Source organism: Condylostylus longicornis, unplaced genomic scaffold, assembly GCF_029603195.1.
Source record: "Condylostylus longicornis isolate FDR11 unplaced genomic scaffold, ASM2960319v2 ptg000031l, whole genome shotgun sequence".
NCBI classification, from domain to species: Eukaryota; Metazoa; Arthropoda; class Insecta; order Diptera; family Dolichopodidae; genus Condylostylus; species Condylostylus longicornis.
Genome location: NW_026578000.1, coordinates 8,500,785 through 8,519,471, shown reverse-complemented (window position 1 = coordinate 8,519,471; position 18,687 = coordinate 8,500,785). Strand labels below are relative to the sequence as shown.

General features: G+C 28.8%; 1 protein-coding gene across 1 annotated transcript in view; it reads right to left on the bottom strand.

Annotated features, from left to right (window-relative positions):
• The window catches only part of LOC129608377 (protein spaetzle 3), a 58,773-nt gene that overhangs the window by 18,704 nt on the left and 21,382 nt on the right, over positions 1–18,687 (bottom strand). Inside the window, exon 2 of the mRNA XM_055519861.1 lies at positions 11,000–11,130. Within this exon, the coding sequence (XP_055375836.1) occupies positions 11,000–11,130 (131 nt within the window). The remainder of the gene's footprint in view (positions 1–10,999; positions 11,131–18,687) is intronic.

Sequence of the window (18,687 nt, the reverse complement as noted above, 5' to 3'; positions counted from 1 at the left end):
AAATGACATTAAACAAAAATAATTTTTCTTTAACAAAAATAATTTGACTTTTTGATTATTTTTCACGGAACATAGAATAATGTAGAATAATAATGTAAGGAAAAGCTGCCTAATTCGACTTACCAAAAATCGGTGTGTCATTGTTATAACATTAAGCGTATGGTAATGCTCTTAATATTTTGTATTAAAAAATTAGACAATTCTCTTGAAAATTGCATTATTCTTACATAACATATAAAATACTTAGATTGTCGCTGTAAAATTTTACTAAATGCAGATTATTCTGAAATGATCCGCTTATTCTTATTAAAAAGAGAGAAGCAACACGAAAATATTTGTCTCTTAAAGAATTTGCAATGATTTCAAATAAACGGTAAATAGCAACTATCACGTAATAATTTAAAGAAAAATCGAAAACCCTATAGCTTCAGCCAAAAGACTGATGGTTTCAAAGAGATATTTTACATTTTTATTACATCTTATTACTCAAATTTAAAAAGTATATCTGCCATTTCGATAAAGTTAGTTGAAAACGAGAAAAAAGTAGAGTTGACCTTGTCAACTCTGTGATACCCGTACGAATTTGTTATCCTATGTGCGAATAACTAATGTGCCATAACTAACTATGGGGCAGACTATGACTCTAAGTTCACTTGTGTGAAATCTCAATATCACAGCTTTTATAGTTTCTGAGATATAGCCAAATAACTTTTGAAGTTGTATGGCAGGTACCAGAAGGAGCCAAGTAATTTCAACGACTTTTATGAGACACATTGGCCCTACTAATATATTCGTTTGTGTGAAATTTCAATACCACAACTTTTATAGTTTCTGAGATATAGCTAAATAAATTTTGAAGTTGTATGGCAGCTACCCGAACCGGTACCCCGATCACGTCCAATTTAAATAGGGTTCTGCCACTTACTACAATAAATCATTTGTGAAAATTTGGTGAACTTAGCTCAATTAGTTTTTGAGTTATCGTTCGGACGGACGGACGGAGGGACGGACAGACAAAGCTAAATCAACTCAGAATTTGACGCTGATCAAAAACATTCACTTGAGTCTATATCTAACACCGTTATTTCTTAACGTTACAAACGGTAAAGCAAATTTAGTATACCCTTCGAACATACGTTCGTACGGGTATAAATAGCGGTTTTGATTTTATCAAGTAGTTTGACTTTGGTTATAAGTTTTCAACTATCTCAAAAGGTGGAAAAGCTTTTTTACCAAACGAATAAAATAATAATCAATTTTGTGTTTGGAATAAAAAGATTAAAAATAATAATTTTTATTATTAAATGCCTTTTTTTTCTTCAACATTAAATTGTTTTGTTTTTCATAAAGATGTTTTTCAGCTATAATTCCATTTGAAAAATGATAATTTTAACTAATTATTTTAAAACCAATTGACAATCCAATTATGAATAAAAGTTTTAAGGTTTACAAAACAAAAAAAACTAACCACCCTTAACCAATACCAAAAATTTTAGATAACTTTAAAATTATGTAAGCCTTGCACATTAATCTAGAATACATTACAAAGAAAAATATGTGCATAAAATGAATAAAGTCAAAATTTACAAAAACAAAAAATTTGTTTAAAAAAAACTTCACAAAAAATTGTGTAAAACAAAAAAAAAATAAGTATGCAATAAATAAGTATATTTTTTTTTTCGTAACAAAAATTGAAAGGAGCTTTTTTTATGTAATTTCCATTAAAAAAAAAACAAAAGAACTATAAAAATTAAATGAAAATGCGACCAAACTGATTCAGGACCTGTTACATTATTGTAAGTTTTCACTTTACATAAAATCTTACATAATTTAAATGTCACTTGAATTCACCGTGACTTTTTGACACGTTAAAATTGTTAATTTGTACATATGCAATTCAAACACTCACACAAACGACATAAAAAAATTTATGAGATAAAAACCAGAAAATAAAAAAAGGGGACATCGTGTAAAAAAAAAGACATTTGTGAGTATAAATTTACAAGTAAAAAACTTTATAAAATATTATATATGTATGTAGCATATACTAGACATATATATGTATGTATATCTATATCGATTTCGGTCAAAAACTAGGTGAATATCAACAGTAGTCAACTTTATATTTGTTCAAAGAGGTTAACAAAATAAAAAATAAAATGTATATCACATTAACATATTTTGTAATAGAGTGAATCACACTAAATTCGTGCAATTCACGAATTTCAATACACATACATTTACATTCAGTTAAATTCAACTTCTTTCGACATATTTATTGAAACTCGACTGCACTCATAATAACGTTGTGATTCAATAAAGTATTTTTTGTATAAATGAGTATTTGTCATCAATAAAACATCCTCATCATGGTACTCTCGAACAGATCGTTAAGTGATAATGATTTTCAAGTTTTTCAAGAAATTATGAAATTTTATAAGCACAGTTATTTTAAATTTTTTTTTTCTTTACTTTTTTTTTTTATACTGTTGTAATTTCATAACAATATAATTTAAGAGTGCATTACATTGAAGAATCTGAAATTTTGATATCAATAAAGGAATAATTTTGACTTTTTAATGTGTTAAATTAAACTTATTTCACACAACCTTTGAAATATTCTTAATATCCAATACTTTTAAAATAAAATTTTTTAAATAACATTATTAATAAATTTTTACAATATACAATTGTTATATAAAAGACAAGCAACATTTTGCTGACAAATAAAAAAGTTTTATGCTCGAATACTTGAATGAAACAATTTACAAAATCGATGATTTGACTTTGATTACGTTATTTGAATTATGTATCAAATATTATATTTAACCTAAAAAGATAGTCAAATACATTTCCACAAGCTCAAATTATTTGGTTGTAAGCAAAAATAACCATTGCCCAATTTGAAATGAAATCTTTAATCCATCAGTGCACCACTTTTTGGAAACTATATTATCTTCTGACTATATCATACCTGGAGAAAGAATTTCTATTACAAGTTCTTACGATTTCTTGAATTAATGATTTCTCATCCTGCTGCGCGCTTTCTTCAAGATTTCTAAGCTCTTTTGCATAATATTGAGTTTGCCTAGTATTATCGGGTGCGGCAGCACTGCTGTTATATGAATCCACTTATTTATTAAAGAGGATTTATTCTTGCAAACTGTAAATTAACTAGCAGTCGCCCTTGAGTCTAGTGGGCTTTGTGAGTTTGCTTTAGGACTTGACTTTCTTTCCTACTGTGCGCTTTAGGTACGATCTAAAAAATACCTATACCAACCGTCGGCCGGATCTCAATTTCCTCAGTAATGAGATATATAAAACTCTCTGCAACATTTCTAAATTCTTTCACACAATATTGAGTTTTATTCTCCTGCTTTCTTTTTCGTTGTTAGTCGGGGACATCACCGTACTATTGCGTTACGCATCCACTTATTTATAAACGGGAACTTGGGACGATTTGCTCCCTCACATTTTCGCAATAAGAGCATGTTTTCGTATCATAGATATTTACCTTCTGTTTTCCTTATTTCTTTCCCGTGTCCGAAAATTGTACGTTGTTGATCTATTTTGCTTGTGATTTATAAAATCATATGTCTGAAATCTGAAAACTAATTTTCGATAAAGTGCCCTGTATTAAAAGCACTTTCATAACACGTTAGCAAATATTAATAAGATTACAACAAGAATTTTTTTTGTTTAATTTTTTTCAGTGTAGCTTGTTTTTTTTAAGTATTACTTAATTTATTATTAACGTGCAGTTTAAAAGGAAAGTAGTTTGTCGTCATTGTGTTTTTCCTTTTTTTCTTTAAAATTATATTTAAAAAAAGGTCTTTTTTCATGATAAATCTTAGTTGTGTCGAACGAGATTGCGTAAGTTATTAAACAAGATTAATGTCTCAAAAAATCAAATTTAGTGCACACACAGTTTAATTTCATATTTTTTTAATTTATTTTCTCTTCTCTTGTTTTATTTAAATTTTTTTTTTATTTTTTTGAGTAAATTTCTTTAAATAATGTGTGTTATTTGTAACTTGATTAGCAATAATATCGACTCTTTTTCTTTGCATTCTTGAAGTAATTGTATAACACACAAAACAATGATTTTTTTGTTTGGGTATTTGTATGAATCATATGTAAGAAATCACGTTTAAGTAATTTAGGTATGTTTGTAAAACAATTTAAAAATTTAAAAAATGAATTTATCATTTGCTCACACATATTTTGCGCTATACTAGACTTTGTTTTTTGTCAAAAATTCGTTACTAATTTACTTTACATTGTTATAGTTCTGTAATAAAAGTATCGAGAGTATACTCGTATATCTGTAAATATCTGTAATATAAAAAGATCGTACATATACAGAACAGCTACACTATATAGAAATAAAATTAATAAAGAGTCGACGTTAAATAAGAGATAAACGTTCGTTTACTATACCACTAAATTATATGATAAAGGCAACTTGTATGCTGAAAGATTCAATTTAATTGGAAATATTTTCTCTTCTATTATATAGGAATTTATACACACACATAGATTAAGCAAATAAAATTGATAAATAATTAATTCAGTAAGATAAAAACAAATTAAAATAAAATGGAGAGCTGTTAAAAAAGATGCAAAAATTGTACAAATTAAGAAAATATTTAGAAATTTAGGCCATTGCCAAAAAATGGCGACATTTTGTATTATAATATTTATTTTTTAATCAAATTCCTTAAGTTTGATTTTATCAAATTACTAAGTACAGTGTGTGACACAAAACTAATACATATTAGTGCCTTGATTACTTCTACGCAATCTTAATGAATTATAAAACTGTATTTTATTTCAACTTTAATTATTCATTTTGTAGTTTTGATATGCGCATAAGTATTAATTGAGTCCAATTTTATAATTTATTTTGCGATCATGCGAAAATTAACAAAAAAAAGCCCCAAAAATAGTATTCTTTTTTTTAACACAGGTGCTAAAAATCATTGAAAGACAAAAATAAGTGGACCCAAATTGTCGTCAGACGTATCAATAATAGGGACTTTACCACAACCTAAAACGTATCTGGATGGTCATAAACTCTCAAAACTGATCAAACTGACTAACCATTAGTTTTGCTCTATAGTATTTTCGTATCAACATTCCGTGAAGGGACTTTATGTAAAATAGATAGGACTCGTTCGCTTCATTCATTTTGGCCTAAACCTCTCTCATATAAGTCGAGAAGCCTAGATATTCACATACTGTTCCAAAGCCCTATTATGTATGACACACTTCTTTATTTCCTTACTTGCTTGGGGATAACAAGAACTCAAAACCAGATCCCTATGAATATTGCTATTGCGCACATACCAGGGAGCACCTAACATATTATGAAGGACCTTGTTCTGGAAAGTTTGTATTTGTTTGATTTGTGTTTACTTAGCACAACTCTATAGCTGCAAGGTTTACGGGTAAGCTTTGTTATTAGATTATATATCAACACCTTGTTGTATATTGTGAATTTAAACCCACGAAGTAGGAGCCAATAGTTTTTTCTATATTTGTTTTCTAATTCTATTTTTTTCATGTAACACGTAAATAAATGTTCTTTTCATGTGAGCTTGACGTCCAAAGTCATACCTAGGTATTTCGCTGTGTTTGCGATTGAAACTCTAGCACCATTCCAATTCAATTGTAGTGGGTTTACTAAATTTTTGTTTGTTAAATTTCCATGTACAGATTTACTTTCGTTTAGCCTATTGGTCTATTTACATATATTGTTTCATGCTTCCTATAACTTTTTTGTCGATTCTTCAACATTGGATCCTACTGCGGGTATTGCTGTATTGTTGGCAAATACATTTACATTGTTGGCAACAGTTACACCAAGTTAATCTGGCAAATTACTTAGAATAAAGCACTATAATATAGGACCTAATATACGGCCTGAGGCGCACCAGCCCTGATTTCTCTTAGCGTAGAATACTGCAAAAAGGTTGTCAGATATAAATATGATTCAAGTAACTCCACAAATTGCAAAGGAATAATAAACCCTAGTGTCAACGTTGGAACGACTGGGCCCCGACCAAAGATATTGTGGAACATATGTATTTTCCTTTCTTCTAACGCCTTTCCCACAATATTTGTTATTCTGTGTACTTGGTCAATCGTTGCATGCTTTATTCTAAAACCAAACTGATGGTTTGGAATCAATTTCTTATTATCTGTTATCGGCATCAACCTATTTAACAAAATTTTATATATTATATATTTGATGTATATGTTCAGTATACTCAAAGTTAGTATAATCGAAGGACAACACGAAAAGCGGCAATTTTTTAATATTATCCCCTTTGGATAAGTTCATAAGAGCCTGTGGCTTTCATGACGCATATGGATTTCTGACCATTACTTTGATTGGCCTTGTCAATTTATTTTGTTAAGTATGCCATTCCAATTTAGCTTTATTAACAGCTTTAGTTAATTGTCTACATTCACTTTCATTTCAACATTTATTTTTAATTGATCATTCACTATTACAGATGGAGGTTTATATTTTTAAAGTTCAACACGATTCCTTGATGGAGATTTTTCTACTTCAGTGCTATTCATTTCTAGCGTCCGGTTCCACTTCTTGTGAACTCTTGGCTTTTCCGTTCTTTGATTTTTTTTTGGTTTTAAGAATCCAATCGATTTATTTAACCAACTTCTCCTCATCTGTTCCCATACACGACCACACCTATTTTATTTTAATTGGTGCCATTTGAAACTGTATTCTGCTGTCCCAATAATCTTAGACTTTAGGCCTTGAGTTTGTAGATCTCCTTTTTCAGCTTAACACAGGTTTTCCAAATGGCTTGTACAGGAATCGGTTATTGGTCCCTTTTCTTAATGTCATGGGCTTTTTACAATACCTTCAGAAGCTTTACTTTTGCTGTCTTATTTAGACTTTATCCTTATAACCTTCTACATAGTTTTCCTTCTTACTTCCCTAATAGAGGGAGACCTTGCAACTCTTGCGCCAAGCACTTGCGGACAGCTTTGGTCTCTGCCTAGATTTTGGTAGATAACCCTATCGCATTTGTATTCTGAATATTGGACATTTCATATTTAATTAAAAGGTATATAAATATTAACCCAGGTTTTTTTACTGTCGTCTCTCTGAAATCAGACGCATGGATTTTTTCTGGATTTTAGTGTACTCATACCATCGTAGATAAGAGCATGAATAGCGAGCTCCCTAACTGGTAGAGGAAGAAAAAAACTCCGTACCTCATACAAGCTTTATATATAGCAGAATAAAAGGCAGGAATTAGTCTTCCAGGAGGAATAAAGTAAGTAAACATATTGGGGAGGCATAGAAATAGAGATGGAAGGGAGGCACACGAATAGAGATGAAATTCTTCTTTTCACTAATGTTGAACACAGTCCTCGAAGTAAGTTATTATTACTATTGTAGTTGTTAATTAAAAATTGGTTTGGGTATTACAGCATGACTGTGTATCGTTATATTATATAATAATTTGAGCTCAACAATCATAAAGAAAATGATAGTTAAAAAAGGATGTCTTCCATATTTTCACAAATATGGAACCACACATTGCATTTTATGATGAAAAAACAGTGTGATCACTATTTTACACGTAAAGATCAATATATACCTTCAAACTGTTATATTTTTTGAGTAAGAATAATTTTAAAATTGAACCACTATCGAGAAAACCAACTTTAAAATGTCATAATATGACAAATATAGCGAATAAAGAAAAATGCTTCATATTATTTTTTGTTCGTCTGCATCCATTCTATCATGCTGAATCGGGAGAACCATCTACTATCGAAAGCTTCTGCTGTACGTTCAATTTTTCGATACTAATAACATTAAATATGTAATCCAATTACATTTTTTTAACCTAAAAACATGTTTCACCAAAACAAATAAATAAAGTAAAGGGTCAATTGCTTTTTTAATACTCTTTATATATTTGCAATTTGGGTTTTGATTTTTGTTTAGGGAATTACTCAACCATAATTATCTTAACGGTCACGTAAAAACAAATCACTTTTCAAAAGATTTATTTATATTCTTTTTAGTTTTTTTTTTGTTATTGTATTTTGCCTGATTTTATCAATTATCTATATGCGATAAAATTTTCTCCTCTTTGGTCAACGTTATCCGTTACATATAAGATTTATTTCTTATTTTTTGTTATTTTTTGCATTTACAACGATCTTGTTTTCATCGTTTTTTTAACGTTATGATTGAACCGTTATGATCGGGAAAAAAATAATAAATAAAAGCGGAAATCAAATATTCGCAAGCGAGTTTATCATTTTAAAGAAAACAGTTTAGGGTTTGGCTAAACGTTTCTCATATTTATTTATTTTATAGTTCAGATAACTTTTCATATATAAATTAATTATCACCTTATATTTTACAACCATGTCCTCTTCATAATTCATTATTATTTTCTGTAATTCAATAAAGCTATAAAATATATAATTATAATTATTTTCCTGTTAAGGGTTTTTTTTTAATAATTAATGATTTCCTTTAAATTTATGTATAATAATTATATTAATTTATATAATGCACGCAAAACTGCATATACGTATATAAAACTGAAAAATTATATTATTTAGCAATATATAAATTGTGGCACACCTTTCTTCCTTTCACTTATACAGATCGTTAAAGCCAATTTTGGTTTTTGGTATTGTTTTAAGAAAAATCCTTAAACAAGTTTAAACTCTCATTTTACAATTTTAAATTAAATACTAAAAGAAAAAATAAAAGTTATTCGAAATGTGGTATTAAATTGAAAAACCCGTTAATTTTTATAAAAAGTTGCCGAAAAAAAATTTTTTACACACTTATATATGTAAGTGCGCACGTAGCTAATAATAAGTTGACTTGAAAAAATATATGCTTTAACTCTTTCTTGTTTAAGAATCTACCTGCTAAACTATCCACCATCACATGGTGAATTTGACCCACTTTGCTGGTATAACCCAAACTTGGAGAATATGACTCCATTTCATCATAAAATTTGTCTTTTTCTTTTATTCTCACGGCGTTTTTAAAATATGGCTTCAGGAAAAAAGTACTTAAGTCACTTTTGGAAGGTTTTTAGATTTATATTGTTTTACACGGATAGTATCTTTTAGGGTGTTGCTTCAAATATTAGTTCAGTGTATTAATGAAAGAAAAGTATGGGATCATAAATTATGATTTCAAGTCGAAATGTAATCACTTTTGTTTTTTTAACATTAGAAATTAAGTCAACAAAGTCAGTTGGTTTTGCGCAATCTCAAACAACAAAACTATATTGTTCATTTCAATTTACAAGGTCGATAGAGAATAAAATATCAATGAGATTGCCGTTAAAAATTTTGGATTTTTGACTTTTTGAATTTTTTTTTGGATTTTTGACTTTCCCTGAAACCGTAGTTTTAAGTTCTGTAGTAACGTCCCGCTCATGATTTTCTATTATTTATATTCTATTTCGTATCTAAATACTTAACTAACATTATTCCTTTGATATTTTCTAATGTTAGTGCATTTCCTGCCACTGCCTTCGAATACGTCCGGTCTGCTACTCTCGTGTGTCACTTGAAAAAAGTATGAAAGTCGGTGTCATCTACTTCGTGACGGACGAAGAGATCGTAGTTTATAGACCAAATATCCATATCAAAAAAGAAATTGAGTGATCTTGAAAGTAATATGTATAAACGTTAAGCACTTTCCTGCAATATTAATTATGGAGGGCATCTGCCAGCTTTTTTGTGATTATCCTTCTGGTCACAACTCACAATTATTTCTGTTATTTTGGCTGCTGTCGTTCTTATACGTGCTAGTTTACGTACATGTTTAGTAGTTACTTTATTCAATTCACAATTTCAACTAATTTTATGATTTCCATCTATTCAATATGCTGTTATAATCATCACTATTTGCGTAACTATAGTTGAGTGCCTTCAGCTGTTTCGTAAATCACGTAATTCGATGATTCTATCATAATAGAGCGTCAGTCACATTTAATAAAACAGCCAAAAATTAAAACATTCTATCGTGTATATTCAACACCTAGTAATTTAAAATCATTTTTTTTCGAAATGCACTTCTGTTCCCCTGTTTATTAAGATTTATTTCATACTTTAATTGTTTATATCAATTCCAAAATACACCTATATTTATATTTTTTTTGAACAACTTTCCAACACATTGTCTTTTAAATAAAAATATACATACATATATATATTTTAAAATCAAGGTATTTCCCAAAAAATATTAAGAAAAAACAAGAAATTTTAAATTTTTTTTTGTATAGCAGTTATTTTAAACAGTTTTTAAAGTTATCTTTAGATGAATCTTATTTTTATGTTACACTGAAAACTCTTACCAAACCCAAAATAAAATAATAAAGGTATTATTTTTTAGAATATTCAAATAGAAAAATAATGGTTTACTCTCATTTCTATATATTTCTGTATATACATATATACAGTGTGTATTCTAACTACATTATTAGCAATTAATTTTTGTATAAAATTTAAAGAGTATTTTTTAAACCAGTTTTAAATTTAATTTACAAAACATGTTCGCGTAAGTTATACATGCATATCATTAATATATTACAGATTTGTCTTAACATTTTTTTTTTTCAAAATATAATGAATCAAAAAAGAACATACTCGTATTGTTTACCATATATAAAAGAAATATTTTTGTAAGGTAGCTTAGCTCTATAATATGAAATCCCAAAATTATTAAACACAATCCCTTTATAAAAGTAGCTCGAACTAACCTGGAGCAGTTTAAAATGTTATGTACTGTGATTTAGAACGCAACCATTATAACATTTAAATTATTATAAATTTCAAAATTTTGAATATCAATTGTCTTTTGATGCTATACACTTCGTGTTACATATTTTCTTATGTATTTCTTAACACCTAAATAAATACCTATGTTGTGTAAAACAAAAGTAATAGAGTAAAGATCAAAAAATGCACTTACGGGGATTTGAACAAATGTTCCATTATTTACTGTCGGATATGAGAATAATGGCACAACAGGTACAGTTCCATTTTTTAAAAATATTGGGCCTTGAATTGGTGTTACTGTTGGCATTGATGACTTCTTACCATCTAAAATTTTTAATAAAATTAATCAATATTAGTTTTAAATATAAATTTAAATATAATTTGTTTTCAATATTTTTAAATTAAAATTATTATAAATAAACATTACATGCGATAGATGATGTGAAGTAAATTCTGGTGAATACAAAAAGCCAAAATTGACTCTTATTGTATAAAAACCTTTTACTTTTTTGTCTCTTTTTTATTAATATGCTTATATTTTGTTTTTTTGTTTTAATATTTATTTTGACCTTTTTTTATTTATGTAATCCACATCACTAACATCTTTATCAAACGAACTCGCACATTGAACTGAGCATATAAAAAACAATTAAATTTAATACCTTAATAATGAATTTACCTTATTTACATTTAATTGTATTCTTTTTATTATTATTGTTTTTTTATTCTTATATTCTATTTTAGCATGAGGAGTACAAAAATTCAACATTTAAAAACTAAAATCGACATAAAATTTACATCATTGAATCAAAAAGTTTTCATTCATACATACACACATCGATGTGATTCACGTACATATATACATCCAACAGTATTTTCTGCAGGCACATCATTATACACACATAAATAAAAAATAGCATATGAATTTTCTCAAATTATAAATTGCAATGTTCATACATTCACACATATATACAGATATATCTACTTATTAATAAAATATGTATTTAAATGTAAATATACATATGTAAGTGTATTCCATTATTTGGCTGATAAATTATTCTTTCTGATGTTTTTTCTTTCCCCCAAAAAGATCCCACACAATTTTATATTTTTTGTCGTTATTATTACCGACCGCATTACACACAATAAGGAAGGTTTTGTGATAGTGCCAAATTTCGGATGCCGAGTTTTCGGTGGGAACGAGCTTACCATAGTACGGAAACGTAAATAAACTCTTTTTAAAGAGATGTCGATCTCTCGGTCTGTCAATCTGTTAATTTGCCGGTCTGTGTATCTCAAGTTCGGCTGAACTGATCTTGATGAAAATTTATATTTATTTTGGCTATGGCACGGATTGGTCAACTTTTGAGAACTGGGCCTATTTCCGGGCTGATTTTACATTTGTTATATTTTTTACAATGTAACAAATTTTTTTGGAAAAATCAGGGCTTAGAAATCGGGACTAGGATCGATTTTACATTTTTTGCCATATCTGCGAAATGGATGGATGGAGTCTTTTGATATTTAAGTTCTGGTTGTTACCGAAAACTACTTGTGAACTTTTCAGGACATTCAAGTCGCACAAAGCGTAATTCTACTAAAAGCGAAATGCCATGAATGAAATGTCAAAAATAAAAACAAGAAAAATTTTGAGCAAAAAAATCACCCTTTATAATAAAGCACATATATATATATACCTGGAATCATATACATTATCACATACCTTCTTCTAACCTACATGCTTTACATACAAGTATGTGCATATGTATAAAATACAAGATTTTATACAGACTTTTACATTTACTATGTCACTCAAAACATCATCGAATAAACTTCAAATTTTACATACTTTTTTACATACTTTTTAGCACTTTTCCAAAAAATTTTTGAAAAGAAGTGCTTATTGCATTTTTGAAAAGAAGTGCACTCTGTCAGTCCGTCCGTCCGTCCGTCCGTCCGTCTATATTTTTAACTATATTTAAATTTTAGAAAAACAAAATGGCCATTCAAATTTACCGTTATCTAAAGTCCTTTTTTTCCAAATTTTTAATGTCGTTTTTCTTATAGACCCCAGCCTGTAGAAGCTTGAAATTTAAGGGCTGTTAGACACTAATCAATAGTTCATTTCGTTAGAAGAAAATTTTTTTCCATCTCCACCCCCTCTCAAGTTATCACCTCTTCAAATTTGTAAAATTTGAATTTTAGATACCTTATATTTCCGAAACCACAAGCTTTTTCAAATTTCTATAAACGCAAAAAGCTAACGGTAAATTCCATGACATTAAAAAATATAATTATTTTTCTTAACTCACACAATTAAACCTTAAAATCGAGCATTATGTTAAGCCCACTCTATATTAATTTTTGCTTTATTTCAAAGACTGCATATATGCATCATCCAAAATATATGCAATCTTAGAAATATTTTTGTATATGAATGAAAATAATTTTAATAGTGTGATAGGTACGAGGGTCACTATTTATATTTCGGGTCCTGGCAATACTAGTGCTGCCAGGTGCAATCTGACACTTCCATTGGAAAGTTTGACATTTTTTAGGACAACTTCACTCAGAACGTTTTGTCATTCGAGTGCGAATTGTTTTGTTTACAGTGACTTGAAAAATTCAGTACCTTTAGTGGAACGTAGGACGGTCAATTCTGAATGGTACACCACCATCTGTTTGCCGAAAGTTTTCGAAGAAATAAGGAAAACAAAGAAGCGCCGGCGAATCATTCTTCATCATGACAATGCAAGCTCTCACAAATCAGCTGAAACAATGGACTATTTGAGCACTCAAAATGTCGAATTGATGGGTCATCCGCCGTACAGTCCTGATTTAGCACCCAATGACTTCTTCTTATTCCCTCACATCAAAAAAAAAATGCGTGGACAACGATTTTCAACACCTGAAGAAGCAGTCGATGCGTTCAAAAACCATGTTTTGGAGGTGTCTCAATCGGAGTGGAAAAAGTGCTACGAAAATTGGTTTCAGCGCATGCAAAAGTGTATTGATCTTCATGGGGAATATTTTGAAAAACAATAAAACCATTTCCAATGATAAATGTTTGTTTTTTATTGCTAGACCCGAAATATAAATAGTGACCCTCGTATACATAGACTGTATTTAAAAGCAAAATTTTCACTTGTTGAAGGGAAAAGTGCTACAATACAAACCATTGGTTTGACCCAACTTTATTTATTTTAAACTAAACAAGAATGTACTCATATTATAAAATGAGTGAGATAATACAATGCGCAATTATTATAAATTCAAAAATTCATATTCAAACGACATTAGGCGGACAGATAAAAGAGCTTCTCTTTATAAAAAAAAATATTCGTATGAAACTATAAAATAAAATTCTCTTTACTGTAATTATAGAAGCATACACTAACATACGAAACTTTTCAAAATTTATAAGAACATATTATAACGTATATATACTTATGTGTGTGCGTATTATCTGTAGAAATAAACACAATATTATTTAATTTTCATAATAAATAAACATTAAAATAACACACAAAAAAATTTGCATTATTATACGCAATAAATTTTGGCACAACATGTCTATTGCACAGGTTAATTTATGTATTTAACTATAAATCTGATTTACAAAAAAATTCACAAAATATATATGTATACGCATATACATATGCATTGACAAAGAGATGATACTCTTCTTCTAATGTAATATGCTGTGCAAATTCAGAATCAGCAACTTATTCGATTGATCGGTATTGGATGGAGACTTTAGATGAATCAAGGAAAATTTTTCATTGTCTGATATGTATATGTTTCCAAATTTTTTTCGCCAAGAATTGCACTTAAACTCTGATTCTTTAAACATTTTAATATCAAGTAACAGTGCACCGCTACCAGCATATAAGAGTCTATTATGGCCGACCCCCTACTAGGTGTTGGATACGTCCCTGTAACACTCTGTCGAGCCACATCCCTCTATTGAATTCCAGTAATTTTAAAGACCCGGCACTGACGCCTTCTCATTCTCCCCACAAATTCTGGAAGTGCCATGGTTCTTGCCCAACCCTATAACATTCTTAAAACGCCCCTGGTTACAGTCTTTTAAAAACTATTGAGCCATCGAATACTAGGAAGACTCCTCCACGTGCGGAGCGGCCTCCTTTCTCTATCTCCCCAATTCGTTGAGCCTCTCAATACAAACCCGCAAATGCTTCGAGGATAATGAAAGTGACTGTCGCTTTTCATACAGTAAGCTTTTTCGCGTGGATGAATGTGGAAAAACAAATTAATATGCGTTACTGTTGTAGCCTATGTGACTGGGAGTAATTTAGAACAGTTTTTTTCACTAAATGTAAACCATAAAAATTATTTATTTCAAAGTACAGTTCACCAAATTGAATTAATGAAGCAGTCCTTAATGAAACTCGTTATATATGAACATTATGTATCTACGTATATATATGTAAGTGAATTATTTTGATTCATGTAAAATTTTCTCATTATTCATTACAGTATTTTCATTGTACAATTGGCATTGCATTTTTTTAATTCTAAATATGAGCTGCGGTAATTTTACTAATTTATTACACTGCCTTCTTTTTACTACAACAATTATTATTGTTGTTATCATTGAAAAGTCACATCTATGCATGGAATAGTGATGATGATAAGCAGTTAATTTTTAGATTTATCTTCATATTTCTTTTTTTTTTTTAATTAGTTTTTGTCAATCTGATTCATAGACAGAATCTGATCGTTGTCATTTCTATCTCACCACTACTTACGCATCATAATATTGATAGTAGGTGAATTTTCAAGTTTAGAAGGAATACTTTATATGGTAATGAATATAAAAACTAATTAACGTAGTGGTAGAAAAACGATATTAAGATTATACTCAGTGATCAGCACATAACCGTCGGAAGGTTGTCGTTATAAATCATGTAATCGAATAAAGTAAAACGTCAAGATTTGTGTTCAGATTTAACCGGGCAACTTATCTTGCAGAGCACCCATGCTTTAACAATCCAAAATATTTAAAAGTTCTAAACTTATGCTTGGCTTAGAAAGTTCTTCAATTTCTCGTTTTTTTGTACATTTTTACTAAAATCTTTCTTTTTGTGAACTGTTGTTTGCCTATTGAGTAAATAATGTACTTCCCGCCTCAGTTCATATGCGAAGTGTGATTACTTTTATTGTGTTTTTCTTCTTTTTCATTTTTAATTTGGGTTTGGAGGTTTGCCACCTCCATGTAATTTTTCTAGATGATGCTTAAAAAAATGTCATAAATTGTTTACTTTTGCTTTATTTATTATTATTTTCATAACGTAGTGGTAGAAAAACGATATTAAGATTATACTCAGTGATCAGCACATAACCGTCGGAACGTTGTCGTTATAAATCATGTAATCGAATAAAGTAAAACGTCAAGATTTGTGTTCAGATTTAACCGGGCAACTTATCTTGCAGAGCACCCATGCTTTAACAATCCAAAATATTTAAAAGTTCTAAACTTATGCTTGGCTTAGAAAGTTCTTCAATTTCTCGTTTTTTTGTACATTTTTACTAAAATCTTTCTTTTTGTGAACTGTTGTTTGCCTATTGAGTATATAATGTACTTCCCGCCTCAGTTCATATGCGAAGTGTGATTACTTTTATTGTGTTTTTCTTCTTTTTCATTTTTAATTTGGGTTTGGAGGTTTGCCACCTTCATATAATTTTTGTAGATGATGCTTAAAAAAATGTCATAAATTGTTTACTTTTGCTTTATTTATTATTATTTTCATAATATATTGTATAAATTGCTTTAAGTTAATGACATTTTAGGTGAGCATAATGTAAATGTATTCAAGTACTTACAGCTCGTATAAATATGAATATAGTGTTAGTGTATTTCTACACGTTACTATTAAAAGTATTGTACATATTAAGAGAATTTGCGTTTTTATATTAACGGAATGAAAAATACAATAAAAATAATTCGATTAATTCACATTGTTGATTTTGTCGTCTTGTTGTTATTGTTTATTTACACGCGATTAATCGGTCCGGAAATAATTGTATTTGAGTATATGTGATTTTAAACATACAAAGTCTAGGTACCTATATTATTATTACCAAAATAATATATGAATTTTTTCAATAAGTCAGTTTTGTAAGTCTATAAAAAGTTAATAAAAGCGAAACAACAAAAATAAAGCATAAATTCTTGAAGCCCACAGCAACTCAGTAGCTCGTTATTTTGTAATGGCAAATAATACAAAACAAAGCAAAAAACACCAGGATTTTTTGAACGCGGCAATTTTTTTTAAATAGTAAATTTAATATGTGCATGTATGTATAAATACGTTATTTTTAAGTAAAATTGTACGTGTAAATAAAATGTGATTATGCAGTAGCTCGATTAACCTTGAAATAAAGTTAAAAAATTCATTACTTTTTTTAATGTGTTATTTGGAAATTTCTTGCAATAAATTGATGGGGTTCATTAAAATTTCTTAAAAATTTCTATACAAAGGTGAATTTAATAAAAAAAATTAAGATATTTTATTTAATATATTGTGTAGGATTTGATTTCGTAGCACATTTATTCGTCATTTCAGTTAAAAGTTGCTAAGTCATTTTAGTTGTAATGTAAAAATTACATTACAACTAAAATGATATATTTAAAATATTAGTTTAATTTCAATAGGATAACAAAGAGGAGTGAAAGGGTGAATTCTTAAGCTATCCGATGGGATTATATATATGAAAAAATTGTGAGTTGAAGAGAGAAGTTCAACAAAAGGCTTACAAATATACGGTGCTGGATCAAATATTTCAAACTAGTAGGAACGTATCCGAGTTTATATCAGGTATAGATGCATGCCATTCTAAGCTGAACTTAGTTCATTCATTTGTACATATTGTTATAATGTCTCTAAAGATTATTAAATTAGACATAGACACTACCAGATACATTGTATTGAACTCAAGAGTACTTAGAAAGAAAGTAAAAAGTAACGAGGGAGAAAACTTACTAACGAAAAAATAAGCTTTGAAATAAGCCAGAAGAAAATCTGTTTTGATAAAGTGCATATGTAGCGCATGAAATATATTAGCAAAAATAAAAAGTATTTTATTCCGAATTAAAGGGAGTTTTTTTTTCATACAAACAAAAAAAAAATTATATTTCGGAAAAATTATCAAGCATTGAAGAATTTTTTGAAGCTTACACACTTTCTGGAGCTGGGACCGTTTTTTATATTAAGCTATAAAAAATGCGAGAAAAAAGTTCAAAGGATAAAATCGAAAAAACGGAGAAACGACCGTAATAGACTGCGAGTATACTTATAAGAACACAACAGAATTATGAACCTATAAGAGGAAAGTTCGCCATTTTTCCAGACGTTTGAGTCAGTAATCCACAAGAGAAAAATATCTCTGGAAAATTACGTTCCAAACAGAAAGAAACTGCAGATAATCAACACCCTTAAAAAACAATCGAAATTATCCAAACTCATGGGACAATTTTAGGCTTGATACTTAGTTGTTTGCCCCTATGGCAAATCTGTAATCTCGAAGTCAATATATTCAATTGGTATTTTAAATATTTTCTTTCATCCATCAGTTATAAAAATTGACAGTAAAAGCTTAGAAATATTATTCAATGAGCAATAATAAACACATTGACTAATTTTCCCATATCCTATTTAAGAAGAAAGGAAAATATTACTAGTACGAGTATTTTAAATTTTCAATCAAATTAAGTAAAAGGTATCTGCAACTAAGTAAAACACTACGAAATTAACTGTTATGGGATGACTATTACAATACAAAATTAAAATTATTTACATAAGTATGTATGGGTTTATAATGTGATAAATAGCAATAACCATAAAATAATTGAATTAA